The 25884-nt window shown below is 37.2% G+C and overlaps 1 protein-coding gene across 7 annotated transcripts in view; it reads left to right on the top strand.

Annotated features, from left to right (window-relative positions):
• The window catches only part of ITSN2 (intersectin 2), an 86752-nt gene that overhangs the window by 33383 nt on the left and 27485 nt on the right, over positions 1-25884 (top strand). For 4 of the 7 annotated variants that reach the window (XM_068937039.1, XM_068937034.1, XM_068937035.1 and 1 more), the window contains 22 exons: positions 403-495; positions 2211-2274; positions 4216-4379; positions 5768-5968; positions 6233-6329; positions 7888-8030; positions 8408-8471; positions 10315-10452; positions 10565-10650; positions 11650-11912; positions 12535-12684; positions 12868-13008; positions 13800-13887; positions 14517-14656; positions 15617-15697; positions 17515-17651; positions 19687-20129; positions 21265-21386; positions 23270-23445; positions 23866-24010; positions 24461-24666; positions 25499-25563. In XM_068937039.1, the coding sequence (XP_068793140.1) occupies positions 4247-4379; positions 5768-5968; positions 6233-6329; positions 7888-8030; positions 8408-8471; positions 10315-10452; positions 10565-10650; positions 11650-11912; positions 12535-12684; positions 12868-13008; positions 13800-13887; positions 14517-14656; positions 15617-15697; positions 17515-17651; positions 19687-20129; positions 21265-21386; positions 23270-23445; positions 23866-24010; positions 24461-24666; positions 25499-25563 (3019 nt within the window). In that variant the 5' untranslated portion in view covers positions 403-495; positions 2211-2274; positions 4216-4246. The remainder of the gene's footprint in view (positions 1-402; positions 496-2210; positions 2275-4215; positions 4380-5767; positions 5969-6232; positions 6330-7887; positions 8031-8407; positions 8472-10314; positions 10453-10564; positions 10651-11649; positions 11913-12534; positions 12685-12867; positions 13009-13799; positions 13888-14516; positions 14657-15616; positions 15698-17514; positions 17652-19686; positions 20130-21264; positions 21387-23269; positions 23446-23865; positions 24011-24460; positions 24667-25498; positions 25564-25884) is intronic. The other 3 variants (XM_068937040.1, XM_068937037.1, XM_068937038.1) reach the window with 1 other exon arrangement.

Raw genomic sequence — 25884 nt, forward strand, 5'->3', positions numbered from 1 at the left:
TCTGGCTGGGAACCTTTAAGTGACATTGAAGCACATTTGTTTACCGGTGAACCAGAGGAGTGTTTGGTTCACACAAAACGCTCTTCCTGCCCGGGCTGCAAACAATTCGCAGCGACAGGAAACTGCTTTGCGCCGGCTTGGAGAGACAACAGGACTTGTTTGAAAGCCCAGTGTAAAGCCGTGGGGCTGAAGAATGGGCTCGGCTACTGCTTGCATCTGGGAAGCCAGCGTGTGTTTCATCATATCCTTGCCAAACTGGTAGGAGCTGGGTGTGTCGAAATCTTAATTCTGTCCCTCAAGAAACTGAGCTTTTTTTTTTTTTTTTTTAAACAAATGACATGCTTTATTTTTTTAAAAGATCTTCAACCTGTTTATTTTTTTTTTTTTTTTTTTTTTTTTTAGGAGGCCCCAACATATGGGCCATCACGTCTGAAGAGCGGGCAAAGCATGACAAGCAGTTTGATAGCCTTAAACCCGCAGGAGGCTACATTACAGGTTGGTCTGAGACTCTGCGTTCTGCGTTAACTGCTGTGTCTACGTCAGATAGCTTTGTAGGACAGTTTGAAAACTATATCCTCCTCCTTTAGCCCTTTATTATGTGACCAGTAAGCATACTCTTAGGGCATTAAGCCACAGGTTCTTACTGTTAAACTTCTACAAGCTTTGGACTAAAGTCTGGCACAGAAATACTCTTATTAACCTTGTCGCTTTGGCAGCCACCAGTTGTGCGCTGGTTTCAAAAACCAAGGAGTATCAGGCTAAATCTGTGCTCTGGTGGGAGGCTGCCAAGGAGCACTTACAGTAGCTATTGTAGCAGGGGAGGCCAGGGGCACAAGAAGTGGCCCTCTTCAGTCTGAACAGCATTAGAGAGCGCTGGGCTCTTAGAGAGCTTTGTTATCGGGGAGGAGGCCCGGGGAGAGATCCCGACAGCTTGTGCTGGAAATGTATTAACCCTTGGGCCTTCCGCAAATGCTGCGTAGGCTGATGGCATTTTGCAGTTGCCTGCCGTCAGCTGGGGTCGCGTTCAGGTTTTTCTTCTAAAACAGCTAGGTCATGCTGCTGCACGCTTTAGAATTTGTGGTTTTAAAAATGGAGAGTCGGAAAAGGCTCAAATTCAGTGGCCGAGGATGACTTAATGGATGCCCCCAGTCGTTGCGAGTGGGTGGGTGCGAAAGACCAGCCCTGAGTGCTTGGACTTGCCTTGCTTCCCCATCTTTCAGTCCTTCTGTTAACTCCAGTGCCCTTGTTTTCCCCTCTCTTGGGGCCACAAAGGACTGAGGAGGGAGTGGGAAGTTATCCATTTGGAACATGCAAATCTTCTGGCTAAGTGATATATTATAGATATCTCCTGATTTGGCCATACAGCACTTTGGAGCATATTAGTGTGTATTTTACCACCAGCTGAAACATATGCGGTCCCAGGGGAATTTGAGCCACTTCTGGGCTGTATGCTGCATGTCTGCAGGCTTCATTATTTATTTGGAAAGCACTTAAAATGAAAGGCTCTGTATGGATATAAGGGGAAATGATGCAGGAAGAATAATCCGAAATCTTAGCTTTAAACGTGTATAATTCACCCCTGGGCAAGCACGAACAGCATTATCCGTGTTCTATTTTATGTCTGTTTAACAATACAATCGGTAGTGATTGATGTGGAACTTGGTATGGATTTATACCACAGCTCCCTTTCCCTCCCTGAAATGTTGAACTACTGCATGTTTCTCTGATGAATCTGAATGTTATTTGAAAACTCTGAAAAAAATATTACGTTCTAAAGAGGCAGTACTGGGTCAAGTTAGATTGGATGAAGGAAAGAAATAGCCTGTTCATCCTTCTTCTATGAAAAGAATTAGGTCAGGATTCAATTTTCAGTCATTTACAATACATGATTTTTCTTTAAACCTTGCATCATCTATAAAAGTCTTGGCAGTTATTGATTTGTAACCTCCTAAAGCTTTTGTAACTGTTTGACTCTATATCGCAGAGCAAAGTGTTAAGGTTACAGAATACATCGATATCTGAGAACTGCTGTCACCAAGGAGTTACATGAGGCTAAACTTGAGAAAGCTTAGCACCTAGCATGCTGGTCCCTTTTGAAAATCGGGTTCCACATGCGAGTATTAGGGTCTTCTGAAAATACTGATGTTTGCAAATATCTGTGGCTTTAGTGTAAAAGTCCTCCTTTGTTCTTTTTTTCTTGTTTGTCATAGGTGATCAAGCACGTACCTTTTTTTTACAGTCAGGTCTACCAGCTTCAGTCCTTGCTGAAATATGGTAAGTCCTTGTTAGCTGTTTTTTAGGATAGGAGGTGTGTAGCATGCAAGTATTATTTTCAGTAGGTAGTGTTACCTACAAGAAGCTTTCAGCAGTCAAAGTAGGAATGTTATCTGAATCTGTGTTTTAATTTTACTGAATTTACCAAGTTTAGAGGAAAGATTGAATCCATATTTATGAGAAAGATTTAGAAAGATGCTGCTTTTTGGTTAAGTGTTGGTACAAAGTTAATTCAGATTGGATCATCTTGAACACTATCTTTAAAACTACGGTAAATGCTTTATGTAAAAGGTAATAATAAACTGTAGGGCATTTGTAGAGGGAAGTGCCTGTTGGAGTGCCACAAAGGTGATTCTTAAGCCTTGCCTCAATATTTTTAAATAATAATATGTAAAAAGAGGTAAATGGTGGGTTAATGAATTTCCAGAGGTACGCAATTGAATGCTTTTTGAAAAACTAGTAAATACTAAAAAACTGTAGTAAGATTAAGTTTGGGAAAAATTATATGGTGCTAAAATGGGAGTGGAAAATATATCAAAAGTAGGAAACACAAAAGAAATTCTAAAGCTGTAGAATATGGTAGTAGAAGGTCAGTTGTAATATACTGTCATATTTCAGCCCAATACTGAAGTTCAGGAACTGGGTAAAAATACTGTTCTTTGCAGCATGTTTGTGGCGGTAGCAACACTTGAAATAGAAATTTTCTTCTTTTGTAACTCCTCAGTCTTCACCAGAATACTGCATTCGTTTTGGGGCACGTCATTATTATCGAGGCGAACACGCACTAAAAGAAACTCACAGTGGAGGCCCTTAATAATTAAGGAGTAAGAGGAACTCACTTGTGAAGGAATATTAAAGAAAATACATATTTTGATAAAATGCAAACTTAGTTCCTTCTTTAGACACTTAACGTGAATAGAAAGAATGATAGTGAAATGTTTGTGTAGCACCTTAGGTTATATTTTAATGAACAGTAATAGAATGTAGCAATGAAGGGGAAAACATAGCTAAATATTAAGTCTCTTTCATTGTCTTGAACCTGAGAAAAAACTTCTTGACTGTGAGGGTGACTGAGCATTGGAACAGGTTGCCCAGGGACGTGGTGGAGTCTCCTTCGCTGGAGATATTCAAAAGCCGTCTGGATGTGATCCTGGGCAATATGTTCTAGGTGGCCCTGCTTGAACAGGGAGGTTGGACTAGATGATCTCCAGAGGTCCCTTCCAACCTAAACGATTCTGTGATTTTGTCTTCTGATTTCATTCACGTCCTTATGCCTGGTCTGTTTAAGTGTTAATAAGATTTGAGAAATTTTGACAATTTGATTGTTTATGCACTGTTGCGTATATTTCCTGATGTACTTGAAGCTTATTTGGAAATATGCCAAAGGAAGAGGGTGTGTATGTGTTTAAAAACATAATCTGCCTACAGTTTTTCATAGTGGTATTTAGTGTCTTTAGCAGTTTTCTGTGTTACCGTGTTTCAGATTCTTGCATTAATTCCTTGCAGTGAGAGATACTCATTTAAGGTAACTGAGCCAGCTAGTAGCGTAGCAAGAAGCATAACTGAGGTGTAATTGTAGCAATAAATGTTTCCTACTGAGCAGGAAAGTACTGTTTCTCCGAACATCCTTCTAGTTTCCCCAGTGCTAACTACTTAGTGTGCAGTAAGTTTAGAAACTGAATCCTATAGGAGTCCACCAAGTGACTTACATTAATATAGTTGGACAGACACTATACTTTGAAGTCCAGGTAGATCTTCAACACCAGTAGGTTGGCAAACTAGAAAAAACAAATTCTGCCAACTTCTGAGGGTTTGTATGTTGTCAAAGGTAGAAAATCTATAAATAGTTGCAGTATCTCTTACTTTCTTTTTAAAAACAATAAAGTCAAAAAGTTGAGCTCAGATTTTTTCCTTGTGGGTTTTTGTTCCTTTCTGTTTAAGGGCGCTGTCAGACCTGAACAAGGATGGAAAAATGGATCAACAGGAGTTTTCTATAGCCATGAAACTCATCAAGCTGAAATTACAAGGACAGCACTTGCCTATGGTTCTCCCTCCTGTCATGAAGCAAACTCCAGTATTTTCACCATTAATGTCTGCTCGCTTTGGTACTTTTAAACATATAATTATTTGAAGTTCAGAGATGAAAACCTCACAGTTTTGAGATTCATGTACGATCAAATATAAGCATTAGTTTGACCTCGGTTGTTAAGTGAATCTGTAAAGAAAAAGGGGTATTCTGATTTAGGAACTTTGCAAAACTTCTTTCTTGAGATTGAAAGAAGTCTGCCCACTTTTAATAATTTCATCCTTTGTAGAAATCGAATGATGCAGAAATAGTATAGACCTCACAGAATAACTTTCTGTTGAATTTTGACGTGAGATGCAAGAAGGTTGTTCACGTCTGACATGTGACTTGCAGGCTGTCATTCTGTACTGAGGGTCTTTTTCTGTCTCCCTCCTACTCATTCACCAACTGTATTTTTATTTTTTTTTATTTTTTTAACTTAAATTTGGCAAAAGCCAAAATTCTGGTAGGACAATTGATTTTAAATATTTTTTTCAAAATGATTCAGATTGCTTATTTTGATTATATGATTAATTCATGTGATTAATACAATTATCTAGTGTAACTTTTTTTCCTCTTCACTGTGTTCTGGGATTCAGTGCATACCTGCCAGTTGATATTTTGTTTTATTTGTGCAAGATACATGTAATATATGGGCACGATATATGTGATGACTTCTGCTAGACTACAAAATACAGTGTACATTTCTGTGGGCATGCACTGAAATTAAATGTGTGTGTTTATTCATTACATATGTGACGTAAACTCTCTGCCCAACACAAAATATTTTATGTGCGTTTACATCCAGGCACATTCATTTGTATTATAGCTGTGGTTGGCATATAGTTATTTAATGTTAACCTTCCGTCATGTCATCTGCATCTTCCCTTCTTCCATAAGATTGAGCTAGTAATTCCAGTGAACTGATTAGCTTCGGGCAGCTACTTTGAAGAGACCATTTGCTAGCCACGTGTTGCTAAATACAGACTTTTCACCCTTACAGATTCTTCCAAGGCCAAGGCTTAGAAGAGACTAGGTTCAGAAACAGTGTGAGCTGTTCTTTGTAATAGAGACTGCCATAGCTTTGATTTCTGTTATAGCTCTCCTATAGCCAGACATAGAAAGGCTTGTGGGAGAACTAGCTATATCATTAGTAGAGAGGTAGATCTTAGTGTTTTGTGAGATACTAGCTAGATCTACCTTGAGAATGAATTGCTTGGTAAGGAGATTTTTCTTTCGTGTGCTTCAGTACTTTGTATGTTCTCTGTGAACTGTGTTATCTAAACTTTAGATACATGAGCATATATTTTAGCTTGTTGTCTTTCTTGATACAGGTTGCTTTGTGTAGTCTCTGCCTAGTATAACGGAGCCAATGTCTTGCTGGAGCCTCTGCAATATTAAATTATGAATTGTTTGAATTTGCTCTAGGAATGGGTAGCATGCCAAATCTGTCCATGCCAACGTCTATGTCTGCGATCACACCGTTAGCCCCCATGTCCTCTCTGACCTCAGTGACTTCCATTCCTCCTTTGGTTATCTCTGCACCCCTGGTGCCTTCTGTCAGTACCTCGTCGTTGCCAAATGGAACATCCAACCTTCTTCAGCCTTTGTCTGTACCTTTCTCCTCAAGTAAGTATAGTATAGTCCAGTACTCAGTTTCAGACGTATGAATCTGATTTTCTCTGTGGATGATTTCATACTGAAGTACTCATCATTTCATAGGAGTAGGGGAAAAAAAAAAAATCTCAAGTTCACATTCATAGAATCAGTTATAACTGGTTAATCTTACTTATATCAAAACCTGGAGTATTTATTAAAGTATTACCTTATACCTGTTTGCTTTATAATTTTTTGTTCTGTGTTTTTTTTGTTTTTTTTTTTTGCTTGTTTCAGCACTACCCCATACTGGTTCTTTTGCTCCCATGACAGGAGGGCTTGGTGGTACTAATATACAGAAGGCACAGTCACTAATTGATTTGGGATCTAGCAGGTATGAAAGTTAAGTTTAAAATAATTATATCTTAAACTTGAGAAGTGTGCCTTTTAAAAATTGTAGAATGTTTGTTTATATTTTCAAAGTATAGTCTTAAAAAATAACCAATTCTTAAAATGTAATAAATACTATTTTCAGTAAATCTAACAAAACTATCCAAAGGAGGTGAGGAGTTCAAACAAGAGGAAGTCAAATCAAAAAATAAGGGAATGTACAGCAATAGTAAATAGAAGTAAAACTCATCAAGCGGATATAAAAGCAATGTTTATGAACTGATGTGCTCATTCGTTATAAATGGCACCACATAATTAGCAGACATGTAGAAAGAATATTAGTTTTTTATCTGTGAATTCATTTTCTGAGTAATGGAAAACTGTACATCTTTGTCATCATCTGCTCTGTTTAAATGATTTTAGAGCTTCATCATAGACAAAGTGTTTTATCTATCTAACTGGGTGTTTAAGGAACAGTCCCCCAAAAGGCAATCCGGAGGGCATTTCAGCCTCTGCTCAAGTCTAGAAGGTGATTCAGAAGCGCTTGTACCTCTCTGCTGCTTATGCAAGGCATCTTGGATGAATGCGCATCTAACTTTGGACTCCTCATATAGACACCTGATGTTAATAGGATGATTCTCGGCGTGATGTGTGCCTGTAATCATCTCTTTTTTTTTTTTTTTAATTTATAATATTTTAAAATCAGGATGCTTTCTACTACTGCTGTTGTAGTGTTGCAAAATAGATCCTCTGCAGTGCTATTGTTGAGAGCATTTTCACCATCGCGTCATCTAATTTGAAGTGTGTCTATCCAACATAGTGCTGGAAAGGCTTTGTTTATGTTAGCATTCTTACTTTTATTACCTCATGTAACACTGCAAATAGTCTTTTACTTGGAGAGTAGGGAATTACCTTAAACAAGTCAGGAGGTACCTGATTTTTGTCTGATCTTCAAACGTGGAAAACTGTGTGGAAATCACAGGTGTTATAGTTAGAAGCCTTATAGGCATAACTAAGCACTTATCAGCACTATTCTGCAGAAACGAACTGAATACTCCATTTCGCCTGTAATAATAGAAAGACAAAGGGAGAGATGGAATAGTGGCTTTAACAACTTTAGAAGCAGCTTTTGGCTGCAAATTTATCAGATTTTTTTTTGCTCATGGTTTTATGTTTTTATTCATTTACATTCCTCTTTTAAGTTTACTTTGACATTTGCCTCTTGCTTCACAGTTCTTTTAAACATCCTTGTGAAAGTTAAGATGCTTTCCTGTGCTTTCCTATAGTATTGTGTTGCAGCGACCCACGAGTGAAATATGTGACATAAATGCCTGTGATACCAAGAGGATAGGGTCTTTAATCCAAGAATTTATTTTTAGATACATGTTCCTAATTTCATGGTAGAATTTCATATTAATGTTGAAAATATTTATGGTTAGTTAGCAGAGGTAAAACCTTATGAAAGTTTTTTTCATGTTCCCAGAAGATGCTGCATCTTCTGTTCCAGTGCCTGTTTATTAAGCTAAGTAACTTAAACTTTTTTTTTTTTAATTATATTGCAGTTCAAATTCGTCCTCTAGTGCTTCACTAACTGGCAATTCACCAAAGATTGTATCCTCAGACTGGGCAGTTCCTCAAGCCTCCAGATTAAAATATAGGCAGAAATTTAACAGTCTTGATAAAAGTATGAGTGGATATTTATCAGGTGAGTATGGCTTTTGATATGGAAGGGAAAAAACAGCAGTGTTATCTGCCTCTGGAACCTAGAAGGCTTTGGGGTGGGATCCTAGCTTGTTGAAATTATGGAAGTCTACCATAAGATTACCATAAATACTCATTTTCCTGACAATTTTTCTGTTCTGAGTGAAAAAAGCACACAAGAATACTTAAACTTTTATTGTTTGGATTGTTCTGTTGTTAAGCCTGTGAATAATACCAATTGTCAGCCGTTAGAGAAAGTGGATTAGATTAATATTAAAAAACTACTTGGCCGAGTTCCTGACCTGTTCGATTACATGTGAATCTTTGAAAAAGTATTGCTTTTTGTGAAACTCTTTTTAATATCATAATCTCTTCACTAAGGGTTTCAAGCAAGGAATGCCCTTCTGCAATCAAACCTTTCACAGACTCAGTTGGCTACTATTTGGTAAGTTTAGTTACTGAGTGTGAAGTCAATGCACTTAATGGTATTAGGGAGGAAATGTACCTTATTCAACAAGAAATGATGAAGCAACACCATGGATCTAAAAACCATAAACTGAAGCTCATCATCTTCCTCAAACTGCTTTGTTCATTGGTAAATTTTCAAAAGACTACTCTGCTTAATATCATCAGTGTTTTACTCTCTGTTGAACTCTATATAGCACAGACACTGACTTCAATTTTGGATTCAGTAATGTGCTGTTTAAGCTGAGTGGAAGGTCTGTTTATTTGAAAAGTAGCGTTCCGAAACAAAAGAGCGTCCCAAGCTTGTTAGTTTTAAAATATAATGAGAGATATTAAAAAGCAGTAGCTCTTTAGATTTTTAAGTTTTCTGTAGTTTCCATAAAGATATCTACATATTACACATTTGCTAGGGTTTGCCTTTGCTGTGGTGATGTAAATAGTTTAAGTTTCTGAAAGCTAGAATAATTAGCCTTTGAGCAGCTAGATACAGCAGTTTGGATTTTGCCTTTAGACATAACTCAGATGTTTATGCATAAACTTCACTGTCTCAGAAGAATTCACAATAGCTTTGTGCTTTACAGCTCTCTCTGAGGTAGTTCCCCTTTTTTCTTCACCGTTATCTCAAGAGCAGTCATTTGTTTGTCTCTACTAGCAGCAAGGTGGCTTGCTGATTTGGCTGCATGCTGTGGGCAAAAATGGAGTGTCGGGCTGAATTCATCCACCCTGGAGTATAGGGAGGTAAAGCAGGTACACAGTGACTGTTTTTCTCCAGCACGTCTGGACTGAAGATATCAGTAGCTAATGAAAGGAGGTCTGGGTAGCCATTCAGAGCATTAACAGACCAAGTCACAGTTTTGTCCAAAGTAAGGAATTATCAATAGTTGTACTGCTGTGAGGTATTCATGGTAATTAGTGTAATAACGGTAATGTTAGGTATGAACAGTTCTGTTCTGTCCACATACTGAAAACTGCATTACATCATCTCTTGCTTTTGTTTTTCTCTGAATTTCTTTTCTGCTTAATACTTTTTGGCCAGTTGTGTATGTGGAGGAAAAATAAATGGCATGAGCAGTGATTTCATTAAGCATTTCTACAAAGTCCAGTCAAAGGACACATTCCTGCAGTTACGTTTACACAGACTATTCTCTGAGAGAAGTTCCTACTTTCTTGCCTTCATCTTTGGAAGCATTTCATTGTTTTTTTTTTCTCGTGTGACGAACATTTTGAGTATAAGTAGGCTAAAGCTATGACTGTGTGTTCTGCCTTCTTGTTAGAGAGGGCAGGTGATCCTTTTCCTGCTTCTTGCAAGGAACTTTGCAGTAGCTTCCATCTTCCCTGCAGCATCAACAGCTTTGCTGCCAAGGAGACACAAGGGAAGAGAAAAAAAATATCTGTGCAAAGGTTCCTGCTGTGGAATTTGGATGTAATTTTATATAATGATTTTTAAGGGGGAGAATGAGTTTAGAAAAAATAGGTTCTGTCATGTAGTAGGACTGCTTAAGAACAGACCTGGATTCTGTTCCCAGCTCTTGCGTTGATGACGCAACAAGTCAGAGAAGTCATTTAACCTTTCCTATCCTCATTTACCTTTTTTATTTCTTTTTTCTATATTTTGTGAAAACATCTTTATAACAGCACATTATTAAACAGAATAATGTCTCCTTTTATCCACTATTCATTTTACTAATTGTAATTATTTTTATACGTCACTTCACAGGAATTTTCCATTGAAAAAAATTATTTTACAGTAAATTCTTTCCGCTATCATTTGTGAGTGATTGTGATGTTTAGTTCTAATTAGAATTGTTATTACAACTGTGCAGGTCACTGGCTGATATTGATGGAGATGGACAGCTGAAAGCTGATGAGTTTGTGTTAGCCATGCATCTAACTGATATGGCCAAAGCTGGACAGCCTCTGCCACTAACTCTGCCTCCTGAACTGGTGCCACCTTCTTTCAGGTAAATTACTGAGGGCAGTGCAACATAATATATTTTCAATGGAAACATTTTCTACAAATAAAATAACTTTGTGCTATTTCTCCTTTTTTTTTTTTTTTTTTTCTTCCTCCAGAAGTGGAAAATACACTGAAAATATAAATGGAACTCTGCCATCTTTCCAGCCTGTGCAAGAGGAGGAGCCACAGAAAAAGCAGCCAGGTAAAATATGGTTCAGTCTTATTCTTAATGTATAGGGCGGTCTTTGAAGGGTACTGAAACATTTAGAAAGTAGGAGACATAATTACATCCCAAAGGGGCTTCATTACAGGAGCTAGATCCTGTCCATCTTGGATGGAAGAAAGGTTGTTAAGCAGATATAGTCAGCCATTACAGCTAATGGCACTGAGAAAGCAGAGATAGGGGCTATATTTAGCTTAGGAAAGTGCGCTGTTCTCAGTAACATTAATAATGTATTTTGGAAAAGAAATCCTTCATGGCCAAATATTTCAGTGCCGCTGAAAAGTTGTTGGCATTACTTTGTTCTGCTTGTGGAGGATTCTGAAACCAAGAGATCCCAGTGTTGTTCATTTCTCTGAAAACTCTATATATTTGTACACAACATAGATTCTACTGTAATCTTCTGGATGCTACCAGCAAAGATCTCTTACAAAACAGTGTAAGATATGACTTGGTTCTCTTTTTGGAAGGTGGTTGCCTAGGGCCTAAGTCATTCCTGCCTATCTCTTTTTATCATATATTTATACTGCAGTAATTGAGCTTGATCGTGTTTTGCTTTCCTCTGTCCTTAACTCCAGGAGGATTTTCGGGGAATCGCTGTTCTTAAAGACTCTTTCTCTGTGTGTTAATGTTTCTTGCACAGTGGAAGATGTGTTTCCTTTTAAGAAGAGAGTCTTTTGTTAATTTATAGAAGCTATTATTTTCTGTTTCCTCTAAAATTCAAGGTATTATGTCGGGCAATTTTAAATCATTAGACATTTTTGCCATTAGAATAGACGTTTGAAAATTTAAAAGTAATACTGGCATTTTTGAAAGGGAAAAAAAAATACTTTAATGAGTGCAATACCCTTAAATTATCCATGATCCAACAACCTCAGCTTGCTAGTAGGAAAGTATATATCATTAGGGGCACAACAGAGGTACTTGTTTAAGAACAATATTTTATATAGGATAGAACTAAATCATCTTTCCTTATTTTAGTGACATTTGAGGACAAAAGGAAAGCAAACTACGAGAGGGGAAATATGGAGCTGGAAAAACGCCGTCAGGTCCTGTTGGAGCAGCAGCAGAGAGAGGCAGAGCGTAAGGCTCAGAAAGAAAGAGAAGAACAGGAGCGAAGAGAGCGGGAACGACAGGAGCAGGAACGGAAAAAACAACTTGAAATGGAAAGGCAGCTGGAGAGACAACGAGAGCTGGAAAGACAAAGGGAAGAGGAACGAAGGAAAGAAATAGAAAGGCGGGAGGTTGTTTTCTTGAAATTACATTTTAATGCTTTAAAGAATGCGTATGTGCGTACAGTACCCACTTGACGTAGCCTTGAGGATTTGAATGCTGGCTGTGGCTCAGTCTCCTTGCCTGGCTATTGGCAAGCTATCTTGGGAGACTATTGTTTCTGTCTGAAAAGTTATATCCTTTGTAAATGAATGAGGTATTGGTATGTATTAAAGTTTTCAGATATTTCATAGCATAGGTGAGATTTTCTTGGACAAATTTCTTAGAAATCTATTAAAAAAAAAAACACCCTATATCCTAAGCATGATTCTACTGAGCTCACAATTGGTTATATTTTGCCTGTTGATTCTGAGACATGTGTGCTCGTTTATGGGTACTGTTCTAAGCTAAACTGACTTTCTGAATTATGCCACTTTCTGTAGTTTTTCTTCATCAGGAGATAGGTGCATGGCATGAAGAGTCCTATAGCATCATTTCCTCTCTTCTTTGATGCTGAAGTACATAAAATTACTTGAAAAAAAGACAATTCTTTATATTACTGTTACAAAACAGAGACCATTATTTAGTATAATAGGCTCTGCTTGTAAATAGTGTATCTCCATTGTAATTAAAACTGATTTAATTTCTCTCTAGGCAGCTAAGCAAGAACTTGAGCGCCAGCGACGATTGGAATGGGAGAGAATTCGTCGCCAAGATCTTCTTAACCAACGTAACAGGGAACAAGAAGAAATTGTCAAGTTGACCTCTAGGAAGAAGAGCCTTAATCTTGAATTAGAAGCCCTAGTAAGACATAAATTTCATTACCTATCTTTAAATGAAATACAGTGTTTTAAAGCACATAGTTCTTAGAATATACATTAATGCCCTTTCAGGAATTTTGCTTGGCTTGGGTGAGCAATCTAAAGCAGATGTCTTGGGTTGTTTTAAGAATTGCTCGTTTATAGTTTTCCTTTGATTTCTTTCTAGACGGACAAACATCGTCAGATCTCAGAGAGATTACAAGATATTCGAAGTAAAAAGCAAATTTGGAAAACTGAGCTGGAGGCTTTAGATAAGAAATATGACCAAGGAATTATGGAAGTCAAGCAACTACAACAAGAGCTTCAGGTACGTAGCTTGCTTTTAAGCTTGTAACTCTTCTTTGTTTCCCGTTCTGTGTTTCTGTAATGCTGTTGATAATAAGTTTCAATAGGGAGAAATAATGAATTGGTTTGATTACCGTGCAGAGGAAATTGGCAAGGCCATCGACATTGCAGAGGCTGTTAGTTTTCTTTGTTCTGCCAAAGAAATGATTACATGTGCTACAATTTGATAATAGAATGGTGACAGTAATCAGAACCTTAGCTCCACTTTTGTAAGCAGACAATAGTGACTTCTTTTTAATTATGAATTCTTTTATGGCTCCAGACTCAGACTTTCATGAGGGATGTTTTTCTGTATGGAGAGTAAAAAGTGCTAAGCTAAGTTAGTCTTTTCTTCAGGCAGAATTACCTTTCCGTTTTTGGGATTTTTTTTTTCTTCTCTAAATAACAAGACATGAATTACTTCAAAATAGCTAAGTGACATCTCCTCTTGTGTGTCAGGACAAGTTGTTATTTTATGTTAGAGGTAAGGCAGTCAACGTACATGTTTTCATGATAATATTTATGCTTTCAGGAAGTCTGTTAAATATGTTTTTTTCCAGCTGTGCTAATGCTTGTGGGTTGAAAAGTTTTAATTTGTAATAGTATTTACATTGGGAGTGTAAAAGAGGGCAATTTTTCCTCTTCTCCCTAATGAAATATGTAACAATGTTTAGTTAACATGAATTTAAATTATGTTTGAAAATTTACCCCGTTTTTAGCTACTGATTTATAAACAGTATTAAAAACTTGTTATATTCTCTCCAATGTCTACAGGAGTATCAGAATAAACTAATGTATTTAGTTCCTGAAAAGAAATTGCTAAGTGAAAGAATTAAAAACATTCAGCTTGACAACACTCAGAGTAAGTGTCTACAAATGAATTATCTTTGGTGTGCGTTGACAGCTTTTCATCACTCGTAGAAAAGACTCAAGGATAAAGGGATATTAATCAAACCATTTGTATTGTTAGAGCGTATGCCAACTTAAAATTGTTATATCTACTCTCCGTTATTTTCTTCATTTTCTAAACACAGGGCAAAAAATGTATTTTTCTGAGAAAGCAAGGATTTTGCTTGAAACGCTATTTGTACAGCCTGTACAGCCCACGGATACTATGATCCTTATTAACACCTTGTCTCTTTTTGGTAGAGTAAAATCAGGAGAGTTCACTTACATAAAACTTACACTACTCTTTACACTAAATCACTCTAGAAGTCCTCATCTTCGGAAGCTTCCTATGAATCAGTCTAAAATGATATAAAAACAAATTGCAAATTAATTTTTTGTCTATATTACATGTAATGTCTGTGTGTCTCAGTTAGGTGTTGGTCCCAGCTCTCCGTTGTGCTTTGTAAGAACAGAATAGTAAATCAGGGAATTTTTGTGAGGACAGAGATTATAAATTTGGAGTGTATGTATATTAGGAAGAAGTAAAATAAATAATTCATGAAAACACAAATCCTTGTAAAAGGCCTGTTTTTTCTTCTGCAGGTACGGGGATCAGTTCAGTGCACAAGAAGTCCTTAGAAAAGGAAGAATTATGCCAAAGACTTAAGGAACAACTAGATGCCCTTGAAAAAGAAACTGCTTCTAAGCTCTCTGAAATGGATGCATTTAACTGTAAGCTTAAGGTACATGCATTCTCTAAATGCATAGAGGTACACTGATAAGCGGTATCTTTATTTTTTTTGTCCAGTTACAAGGATTGATGGTAGTTCCATCAGGCTTTTTTTTTCTTTTTTTTGTGCCAGTCTTTTACATAGCTCCACTTCCAAAAGCCTTTCTCAACTTTGAATGTCAAATTAGAATCACCAAAGGTCTGACAGCAAATAAATAGTGCAATAAAAATGCATTTTAAGCTAATATATTAAAATATTAATATCTTGTTAATCATTGCTTTGCATGAACCAACTGTTGCTCCACTCTCAGCGTGTGCCCTCTAGAATTTATTTTGAATTAGAATCAACGTTTCTCAGGCCCCAGGCCCTTGCAAATTCTGTCTTTATGGTACTGAGGTTTTATTGGTTACCTTTTTTTGAATTGTGAATTTAGTATTTAACTTTTATTAAAAGAAATAGAGAGTTTCACCGTACGTCATACAAGATGTGGTGGCAGACTCGGGTACTGTTCTAGAGGTAACATAGGCCACTTATTTGTGTAGAAGTTAATAAATGATGACTACTGGACCTGAAGGCATTTTCGTTTCAGAGACAACTCTCGACTTACCTAAAAATGCATGCAATTTTCAGGCAGTCTTGCATGTATCCCTTTAACTTGATTTGCCAGGTTATTCATAGTGGCATTGGTGAGAACTTTATCCTAAAGTAATGGTTTTATGTTGGGCTAATGTGAGGGCCGTACACCATTCATTAAAAAGCACACAAAGAACAATTTGTAAACTTTTTAGAAGTTTTTTTTTTTCCTTAAAAGACAACTTCATGTAACATTGGTTACATGCATTTTTAGTTACTTGTTTACTTGCATGGCTTGCTATGTTCAATGGCTGCGTCCACAATTGAGTCTTCCCTAAAATATGTTTTTAAAAATACATTGCAAAGTTTAATTGGCTTTTTATCTGCCTTATCTTACAGTGTGAGAATATGGATGATTCTGTTCTTCAGTGCCTTTTGTCTCTGCTAAGCTGTCTCAACAACCTCTTCCTCTTACTTAAGGTTATTTTCTAATCTTTGGCTCTTCTGCTTTTTAATTATTTCGCAGTTTTTCCTCTGCTTACCCTTTCTGTTTGGGTATATGACCTCTATTAAATAAACTTTCCTAAAAGAAAATCACTAGGCTCTTTTTCTTTCTGCTTGCTTATCAGTCCCCTGAAAAACTTAAAATGCCTGCCTAGAAAGCCGAACTGCAAAATGCTGATATGCCTCTTATTTGTTAATAGACTATGTTCACTAAGTTGTTTTACCCAGATACTTTTCTTTTTAATTAAGATAACATCAGGGAGAAAAAAAGAAGAAAAAAAAAATCTATCTCAGGTGGAAATAGTGTCTTCCTCCACCTTTCCATCTTTCGCTGTCTGCCTGTCTCACATGCATGTATCCGTATGTCTTAAGCCGAGTCAGGTGCATGAATTCTCTTCTGAGTTTAGAAGAGTGTGAAAGTAGCATCAGTGCCCAGGATATGACCTGTGATATCCCGAACGCGGTGCTATTAAACCTGCAGATTAACCCTGCACTAAAGCTTAGTTGCTGTTTTTCCTCAACACTGCTTTTGCCTGGTGGGGCCAGATATCTGACTTTGAATTTTTCCTCATAAATCATTCTCAGAATTATTTAACTGACCTTCCCATTCTGCAAAAGGATTACTCTCTCCATAAAACAAAAATACAGGGTTTTTTTAATGATGAAAATTTGTTTCCACGGTGATCCTCAAAGTGAGAAGAAAAAGTATTCTCAGCTAAATATGTTTGGAGGGAAAAAAGTAAATTGCTGCATTAAGCGTATTGTTACAGAGACTTGCGCTGCCGCAAAAGTCTTGTCATCTTGCCTTTTTCATGTAAATTAGACTGTATTTCTTAGGTAACATGATTATTGGTATAGGTGCACATTACAGTGGGATTAGGTCATTTTAATTGCTTTTATTTGCTTTTATGAAAGGTCAGGATATACCTGTTTTCTGCTCAGTATGTGTAACACTAGCATTCCTAAGAAAAAATAATGTAGCATCTTACAAATCATTTGTGACATTGTGAAGCAGGTTCTAAAGTATTATCAATATAGTTGGGTTTTTTTCTGTAAATTTAATTATCCCAAAAATTCATGATGATGAAAAAGTTTGTAATCAAAGGGAGATAGAATAAGAATTGAAGGATATCATCAACGAGAACAGAATAAAATTATAAAGACTCTAGTGTGAGTGGCTTTAGGCTCTGGCTTCCCGCTGTGGTAGACCTACTGAATATTTTTATTGGATTTTCTGATTTTAATATGGGATTGACCATTGCAGTTCTGCCTCAGTTGTTGTAGTCTTCTGTTTGAACCTAGCACTTTTCAGTTATATTTTACAATGGTGAATGAAGAGGAGAAAAGAGGGAATGTAAACTCAGGTTTATGATATTGTGTTGGCTTCCCTTAAAGCCTGCCTCCTCAACAAATGTGTCTTCTGGTTGTTTAAAATATGCTTCGTTGTCCTCATTGTCCTTAGATAACATTGTGTTTCACTGCTCAGTTTCATGTTTTCCTGTTTCCTCTGTCATATTTGCCATTTCCAGCTGGTGCATGCCTGGAAGGGCTCCTTGAAAGCCTAAGTTACATAAAAGGCTTTGCAAACCAGCCAGCTGTTTTTATATTTTTGTTTGTTTGACTTTCTTTACAGTGACTTTCAAGGCCTATTCATAATTTGGTATCACTTTGTCAATTTGTATTAGAACTTGGTTCACAAAGCATTAAAATGCCTGGATGTTTTTCTCAAAAAAAAAAAAAAAAAAAAAAAGGCTTTATTTCTTTTGATGTACTTCACTGTGTTTCCGCATTAGGACCTGAGAGAAAGTTATAGCACGCAGCAATTAGCCTTGAAGCAGCTCCACAGGATCAAACAGGATAAAATAAGAGAAGTAGAAAAAAGAAGAGCTGAACTTGCACAGAAAAAGCGACTGGAAGATGAGGCTGCAAGGTACCGTGTCCAAAAAGTACCAGCGTTGCTGTTTCTACAGCAAAATAATGCTGTGGTGACTTTAAGATGTTAATTAAAATGACCAAGAAGTCTGGTAAAAACACATCCTAGTTGCCTTAGAGAAAATTTTTAATATGGAGTACTGCTGATATAAGATGGTTTGACTTTCCTCTCTCCAGTCTGTTTTTATCTTCCTCTTCTTTAAAAAACTTAGAATTTAAGTTGATGGATAAATAGTCCAAGTAGTTACTTTCCCTTTTAGGATTTTTAGCTTAACACATAATTCTCACACGTGTGAAATTCCTTATACTTTCTACTTTGTTTTTCTGACATTGAGAAGATCTGGTCCATTTGCTTAGAAATGCAAACTCCAGTCGAAACGCCAAACAGTTGTGATATTTGTAGTCACCTAATATTTAAGAAAATAGGAGAAACACCGACTGCTGAATTCCTGTACTAATATGGAAAGTTGGATGAGTGATCAAATTTTAAGTTTTGGATTCTTTTTTAAAAAGAGCAGTGAGAAACTTCACATACGTCCTTAAGAAAGGGTCATTCCTTCTTTCGTGTACGTGATGCTGTTTTTGCTAAGCCGAGCCTCGTATCAAACACCCAAACTTACTTTTCTCTCCTCTTGTTTTCTTACGGCCTCATTTGCAACTAGCTTTATTTGCCTGTGTTGATTAAGAAATCATAGCTTTTAGGTTTTGGTATTGCCTGTCGTAGGCTTCTCTGGACCTTATACTGTGCACTGACTGTTGTACTGCTATAACTTTGGTGGTAGAGTTTAATAGTGCCAGATTGAAATAGTGCCAGGGAATAGGTGGGATTAGTGCTTTCAGTGGTGAGTTCTCAGCTCTGGAATGTCTTTGTTATACTAGTTTGACTTTTCTTATTCAGGTTTTTACTATGAGAACAGAGAATTGCCGTGTTTGTCTTTTTAGTGTGAGATTTTCTTTTTCAATGATTCTCACTTGCTTTAACAGTCTTGAATGATCTTTAGTGCTCTTGATCTTAACTCATGACAACATTTTTCTGCGATCACGTTATAGGAATTTTAAAACGTTTGTGACGGTCATGTTAAGAGGACGGTATGCCATCTGTACAATGATGTCCTGTTAATTTTTCTGTCTTACACAACTGTATGAGACAGTTAACAATATTACTGCGTAGCTCCTACTCAATCTTGTCATGTGTCTGAACGCGCGGTAAAACGGCCATCAGATCAGTGGACTTTCCCCACTCACTTGGTACAGCGGTCTCCTTCTTGATGATCCCTCATCAAGAATCCCTTCAGAAAGCTGTGGTCCAAAGGCAAAGGACAGCTGGTGAGACCAGAAGGATGGCCTGTCAGCTAAAATGCAGTGGATTTTTTTCTTTTCTTTTTTTTTTTTCCTTGCGAGTGTTTGAACTGGATAATGACTTATCAGGGAAGATAAGGCACGGGTTAAAATCTGGGCAGTTTCAGAGAATACAGACAGATTTGCCGATTCTCTCTCTTTCTCTCTGCTAAAGAGTGTGATTTGGCAGCTGAAAGAGTAAACGTTGAATAAATTGCCACCGCTGAAGACAAGGAAGTAAAGCAGCAAAGATCAATATGCAAAGACTATTTTTATGCATCTGCCAAAGACTAATTTTGTTATTGAATCTGTTTGGCAATCTTAGTTTGCAGTCATGAGATTTGGTTACTACCTTGGCAGACAGCTTAAAAATACCCTCATTAAATTAGCAGATTGCTTCTTGCTCATAAGAATGTAGGTGAACAGAAGTGCTCACGGAGGTGCTGCCCAAGTAACTATGTCGCAGTGTTTCTCTATGAAGACTCTTAATCCGTTTGTTGTTTATATGTGCAATATACTGGCATACACATGAGGCAAAGCAATCTCTTCCCAAATTGCTTATGGCCCAGAATGAAAAGTAACCGACACCACAGACACAGCTTTACTTAAAAGTGCTGATGTTTATCCTATTAACACCATCTCATTCATTTTTGACTTGAATGTGCTATCCCCCCCCCCTTTTTTTTTTTTTTTAGGAAAGCAAAACAGGAGAAAGAGAATCGATGGCAGGCAAATATCCGAAGGGAAGAGGAGGAGAAAAAAAAGCGATTGGAGGAAGAACGAATACAGGAGAAGATCCAAGAAAAACAGAAAGCTGAAGAAGCAGTTGCTGTGATGAGAGAAAGGGAAAATCAGCAACAGCTTCATGAAGAGGAGAGCAAAACCAAGCAAGCTGAGATTCTGCGAGAAACAGAACAGCAAAGGCAGAGGCACCTGGAAGAAGATAAAAGAAAACAAGAACAAATAGCAAAAGCTGAGGAGAGGCGTAGGCAGAATGAAGAACTAAAGAAAAGAAAAGAAGTGACCAGCTCTCAAGAGACAGAGAAACGTATTTCTAAATTAAACATAAATGAGAAGTTAGCAGATCTGCTGAAACCAACAGAGAGTAAAGTTTTTAAGCCACCGTGGAAAAATAAAGGTAAATGAATGAAAATGAAGGTCTGTTGGGTTTTTTTGGTTTTAATCATTCTTATTGTCTTGAGTATCATTTCATTCTTTAGCTGTCTTGTTGTTAACGTGACAATATGGCAGGCTTATTATCTAAAATATTATTCGAAAAGCAATACTCCATGTCTTTAGTTTGGTATAAATCATTCTAGTTCTATTAACTTCAGTTGGGTTTTATCAGTTTTCAGTACCTATGGCTCTGCGACAAATGTTCCAGTGATCTTGGCCAACAAATCATGGCTGCTGGAAACAGTAATATTTTAGCTTTCTCATAAGGCTTTAACTCTGTCATTAAAGCAGAATGCTAACATGGTGCAGTTTTGTTAGATGATGGATGCATGGACAGGTAACCTTCAGATTTATTAACATTGCAGTCCACTTTGTTTCTGTATTAACCTGTGCATCTTATTAGCAAAAGGAACTGAAGTCAACCTAACTTTATTTGTGGGACCTTGAAAAATACTGATAAAACGGTATTTCATTAGAGCCAGTTTTGATTAGTTCCTTTGTTCGTTAAATCTCGTCAGTTTTTCTTAAAGACGGCTTTATCACTGAACCAAGTTAGGGTGGTACTGACAGATATTTGCACGTCAGCTACACGTTGAAAACTGCTCAGCTGTTTAGCAACATCATTAGCAGACTTGGAGAACATAAGATGTGCAGAAAATAGAAATACATGGTATTTTGGTGTTTCAGGCTTTTAAGTAAAATTATTTGTGCTGCTGAGCACTTACTGTTGAGAAGGGTGTTCTCACCTTGGAAAATTATAATTGTATTGAAAGGGACTATATTGAAGCACTGGCTTGGCCAAAGCTATTTGACAAGAAAGGATGAGAAGATAAAGATGTCTTTTTTTTTGCTTTGGAGGAGAATGTACTTTATTGCCTGTGTTACATTTATGATGATTAGCATATTAAACTCTTGCATTGTGTGCATCCCCTCAGCCTTTTGTGCAGTTATCTCCCATGAGAACTGTTCTCTTGTTATGTTCATACCTGTTGCTTAGAATGAATAGGCCTCCAACTAAATGCATGTCTTTCAGTTGTATCAAAAAGGCAACTAATCATTTCTTTTCTTTTTTTTTTTTTCCCCTCCCATTCTTTCAGGCAGTGCAGTTAGTGCCTCAGAGCCTAGGAATTCAGTTGCCTTGGTAAATTACAGAGCTTTATATCCCTTTGAAGCAAGGAATCATGATGAGATGAGCTTTAATACTGGGGATATCATTCAGGTAAGTATTTGCCATTCACACTTAACTTGCAAAAAAGTGAACAGCTCCCCCAGCCCTGAGATCTACAAGGTCTTCAGTGTCAAAAGCATTGTGTTGATATATTTTAGACTTACTTGAATTTTAAATTTAATTTTTTTTTTGAAGGATGAAATTAGAATTAGTTTAGCTAAAGTCTATCTGTGGGTCTTAAACATGTGAGAGGTGTTGAAAATCAGCTTAGAATAATAGTAGTAAACTCCAAACATAAACTTTCTAAAATTAGTAGATCAGAAATGATGTAGTTACTGCAGCTTTTTGTACGTGTACTGACAGTCCTCCAACTCTCTGCTTGAAACGTGAGTATAGTACACAGTGGCATGAATGGATACATAGTAAGACAAGATTATTAATGGCATTTGAATTTAGATGAAACAGACTGGTTATTTAAGAAGCAGGTGTGAAAGGTTCTTCTGTACGATCAAGACATCTGAATGGTGTCTTCTAATGTAGTCTTAAGAGACAAAAAAGGATTAAGTTACTTGGCTGATCCTTTGCAAGTGCACCCTCAGGCAGATATCTAGAGTAGTTTATTCCAAGTCCGTTCTTTGAAGCACACTCGTGGATTCAGATGCATATGCTATCCATAATGTGAGAGCAGGAACATGTGGCTGGGAGTGTCTTCTGGCTTCTCAGTTGCAAGCGGTATTATTTCATGTAATTATTTCATTTGTTAGCATACATATATTTTTGGAAAGCATAAGCAATCTGTAGGCCTGTAAAAACTGATTTACAGCTGTGGTGATAGAGTAATGTATACGTAGCTACTATATATACATAAATATGATTCCTCCTCATTTGGATTGTAAGTGAAACAGGCAGATGATAAGGCTGAGTTTACAAAGCAATTATTACAGAATTTTAAAACCTTTAGGTATTAGACTTCAGTTTGACAGTGTTAAATCACGTATTTGCATTTTGATGCCAATGAAGCATGGAAGAGGAAGCAAGAGAAGTAGGTGTTGTTTTGGCTTCCTTTTCAGATATAATTAACCAAGTGCCATTTAACTGCTGACGTCGTCTTTTAGAAATATGCCAACAGCCTCCTCCTCCTCTTCTACCCCAAGCCCCAACTGAACTAACTAGTTGTTAGTATTTGAGCTGCTAATATTGGCCTTTTTTCCTTACTTTATGTTTGAATATATGCAGCATAATAGGGGCTTTAATATTGATGCATTCAAATGCCTAAGGGCGCTGTCTAACCGTTACAGTAGGCACTAGAATTTTTGGACGTGTTTCTTGATACAGGTAGTTTCAGACTCAGCACATGCCTCCTCTGTTCTTTCAAATAAAACTACTGAGAAATATGTTTATAGTTCCTTGCTTAAGACGACAACGGTTCTGTAAGCGCAAGGACTTTGGTGTGCCAACTGCACCAGCTTCCGTGCGCTGCTAGGCTAGCCCGATGCTGCTTTTGGCTGTGTGTTCAGCCAAACATAACACAGTGCGTCATGATTTTTGGTGAGCCAGAATGGCTCCGGGTATTGTATGTGGTCCCCGACCTCCCGGTTGCGTGGGGCCTGTTTGAAGGAGTGTAACATCTTGGAGGCCTGTCTCTACCTGTCTCTGAAACTCACTGAAGCTGGCCAGCAGGTTCAGAGGGATGCCTCGCGAGGAGCTGCCAGAGACGCGGTGCAATTGCATCACCCTCTTCCTTCAACTGGGCAAAATCGGCTGAATTCTGATAGGGAAGAGAATGGAAAGGCTGATGCTTGGATGACTGCCGCTCACGCTATTAAATTTAGCGTGCCAAGAGGTGCTTACACACTTGATAACTTGTTTGCCTCGTGTTCTTAATTGGTTTTGGTTTGTTTTGTTTTGTTTTGCCTTTATCCTCCTATCCACAGGTTGATGAAAAAACTGTGGGAGAGCCTGGCTGGCTATATGGGAGCTTTCAAGGACATTTTGGTTGGTTTCCATGCAATTATGTAGAAAAAATATCAGAAGGAGAAAAATCTTTATCTCCCAAGAAGGCCTTACTTCCTCCTACAGTATCTTTATCTACTACCTCAGCTGCTTCAGAGTAAGTTTTTGTTTGTTTGTTTGTTTGTTTTTACATTTGTGTTAAATTGCCTTTTTTCAGCTTACCTAACACATAATGTGTTAGTATCATTATGTGTTTGTTTTTAAATGTAAATGCAGAAAGTTTATTGAAGAAGCTATCTGGAACGGTCTTAACTTGTATGTTTTAAATCTGGAACGGTCTTAACTTGTATGTTTTAAATCTGGAACGGTCTTAACTTGTATGTTTTAAATCTGGAACGGTCTTAACTTGTATGCTTTAAATCTGGAACGGTCTTAACTTGTATGTTTTAAATCTTTGATAGTCTGGCTTGCATTGTATAGAGTATCTGTTTTATATATGTAAAAATAGCATTTCTACTTGGTATGCTTTTTAAATAAAAGTTGTCATGTGTTAAATATGCTTGTATTCAATTTGCAGACCACTTTCACCAAGTAAATCAGTAGAAGAATCTGATTACCAAAACATACCTTTTTCAAGCCTGAATGTTAATGCAGCATGGCAGCAAAAATCAGCTTTTACTCGCACTGTGTCCCCTGGATCTGTTTCACCTATTCATGGACAGGTATGTTGTGTGAGGTGGAGAACTTGCTGTATTTTAGATTCGTGTTAATGATACTGACTTTTATTTTTTTTTTAACCTCTTCTTTTCTTAACACTGGACTACCATAAGTCTATACAATAAATAAATTAGTCTGAATTCCCCACTACGTATGCACTGATATAATTCCATATATTTTGGTGAGAGCAAGACCCATGCAGTTTCTTTCCTAATGCTATTATCGTTTTCCCCTAGAACTGACCACGTGAGATATTCTGACAAATAAGAAAAAGAGTTGAGAAATTGTTCCTGAATCAACAGCATATGTATGGCAATGCAAATGTTGTCCAAAGCGTTCTGCCAACGCTTGGGAATGAACTGGCTTGGAGTGCAAGAAATGATACATCTGTTTCTAATGCTTGCACCAGTTTTGGGTAGTAAGTTCAATCAACACCTGTGCTTCTGTCTTAACAGGGACAACCTGTAGAGAACTTAAAAGCACAAGCACTTTGCTCTTGGACTGCAAAAAAGGATAACCACTTGAATTTTTCGAAAAATGATATCATTACTGTGCTGGAGCAGCAGGAAAACTGGTGGTTTGGAGAGGTACATGGAGGAAGGGGCTGGTTTCCAAAATCTTACGTCAAGCTCCTGCCTGGGAGTGAAATCAAGAAAGAGGAGTGAGTGAGACTTTATTATTATTTTATTCAACAGTTTACAAAAAGCCACAGTGCAGAGTGCAAAACTGTTGTAGTGCTTTACAGTGCAGAATTTATCATTTATACAACGCAATTTTAGGCTTTTGTTGTTTCCTTTTTGCAGGTTAAGTAATGTTGGGGTCACTACTGTGTAAACAAAAGGTCTTCCAAGGCTGGGTGCTGTGAAAAATCAGCGGTATTAGGTTTTTTTTTTTTTTTGGTTCGTTACTGAGTCAGCCCTCTAGCATGTAATTGCTTTGTGTCTCTGAAGGTGTCAAGTACTAAATGAGTTACCAAGAATTCCTTAACACTCAGCATTATAAACTCTTAAGGCATATCTTGCAGAAATAGCGGTATTTTTCTTTACTTGAAAAGAGAATTATGTCTGTTTGAATGCTGTAGGTAACTTTTCAGGTAATTATTCAGAGTCTAGTTAGTGCTAGAATGGCTGCACCGTTGTGTGTGAATTGATCTTTTCATGTGTTACGGTAGAAGTTATTTGAAATTCTCTTAAGTGAGAGAATTTGGACAAAATTTTTCACTTGTGCTTCTTTTGGAGGGCATAATTTCCTAACAGATCTTCTAGTTTTTCATCACAATACTTTTTTGGAAGTCCTCTGCTCTTGGGTTCTACCCACAGCTTAAATACTAGTAATACCTGTCACTGTTTGAGAGTCAAGGTAGCCTTAGTAATTTATTTAGAGGAAATGCTAAAGTGAGCTCAGTTTCATCCTAATAAAGAGATTTGTTCTTAATCAGCCTTCTTAGTTACTGAAATTTTTGGGTGTGTGTTTGTTTGTTTGTTTTCCTGCAGACCAGAAGCGATTTATGCAGCTGTAAACAAGAGGCCTAATACACAGTCTTACATGGCTGGAGAGGGTAAGGCTGCATGGATTATGTCATTTAGTGATACAGTTTTTTCCTACTGAACAGCATGTGAATAAGCTTGGATATATAAAGAATTTCTGAGCAAATCTTTGAGTGCTTGCCCGAAAGATACAGTGCAAATATCAAGCTACTGTTACAAAAATCATAAAATATGAAAAAGTAAAATTTGTAACTAATTCAGGTTGAGTGTAGGCTTGGGTATGAGAGGGTTTTGTTGTTGCTGTTTTATTTTAAGACTCCTGCTCAAGCATGGATTTGTGACTAGCTACAGATATTTCTGAAAACTAAACTATGTCTCATACCCATAAGCTG

The sequence above is a fragment of the Struthio camelus genome, chromosome 3 (assembly GCF_040807025.1).
Source record: "Struthio camelus isolate bStrCam1 chromosome 3, bStrCam1.hap1, whole genome shotgun sequence".
NCBI lineage: Eukaryota > Metazoa > Chordata > Aves > Struthioniformes > Struthionidae > Struthio > Struthio camelus.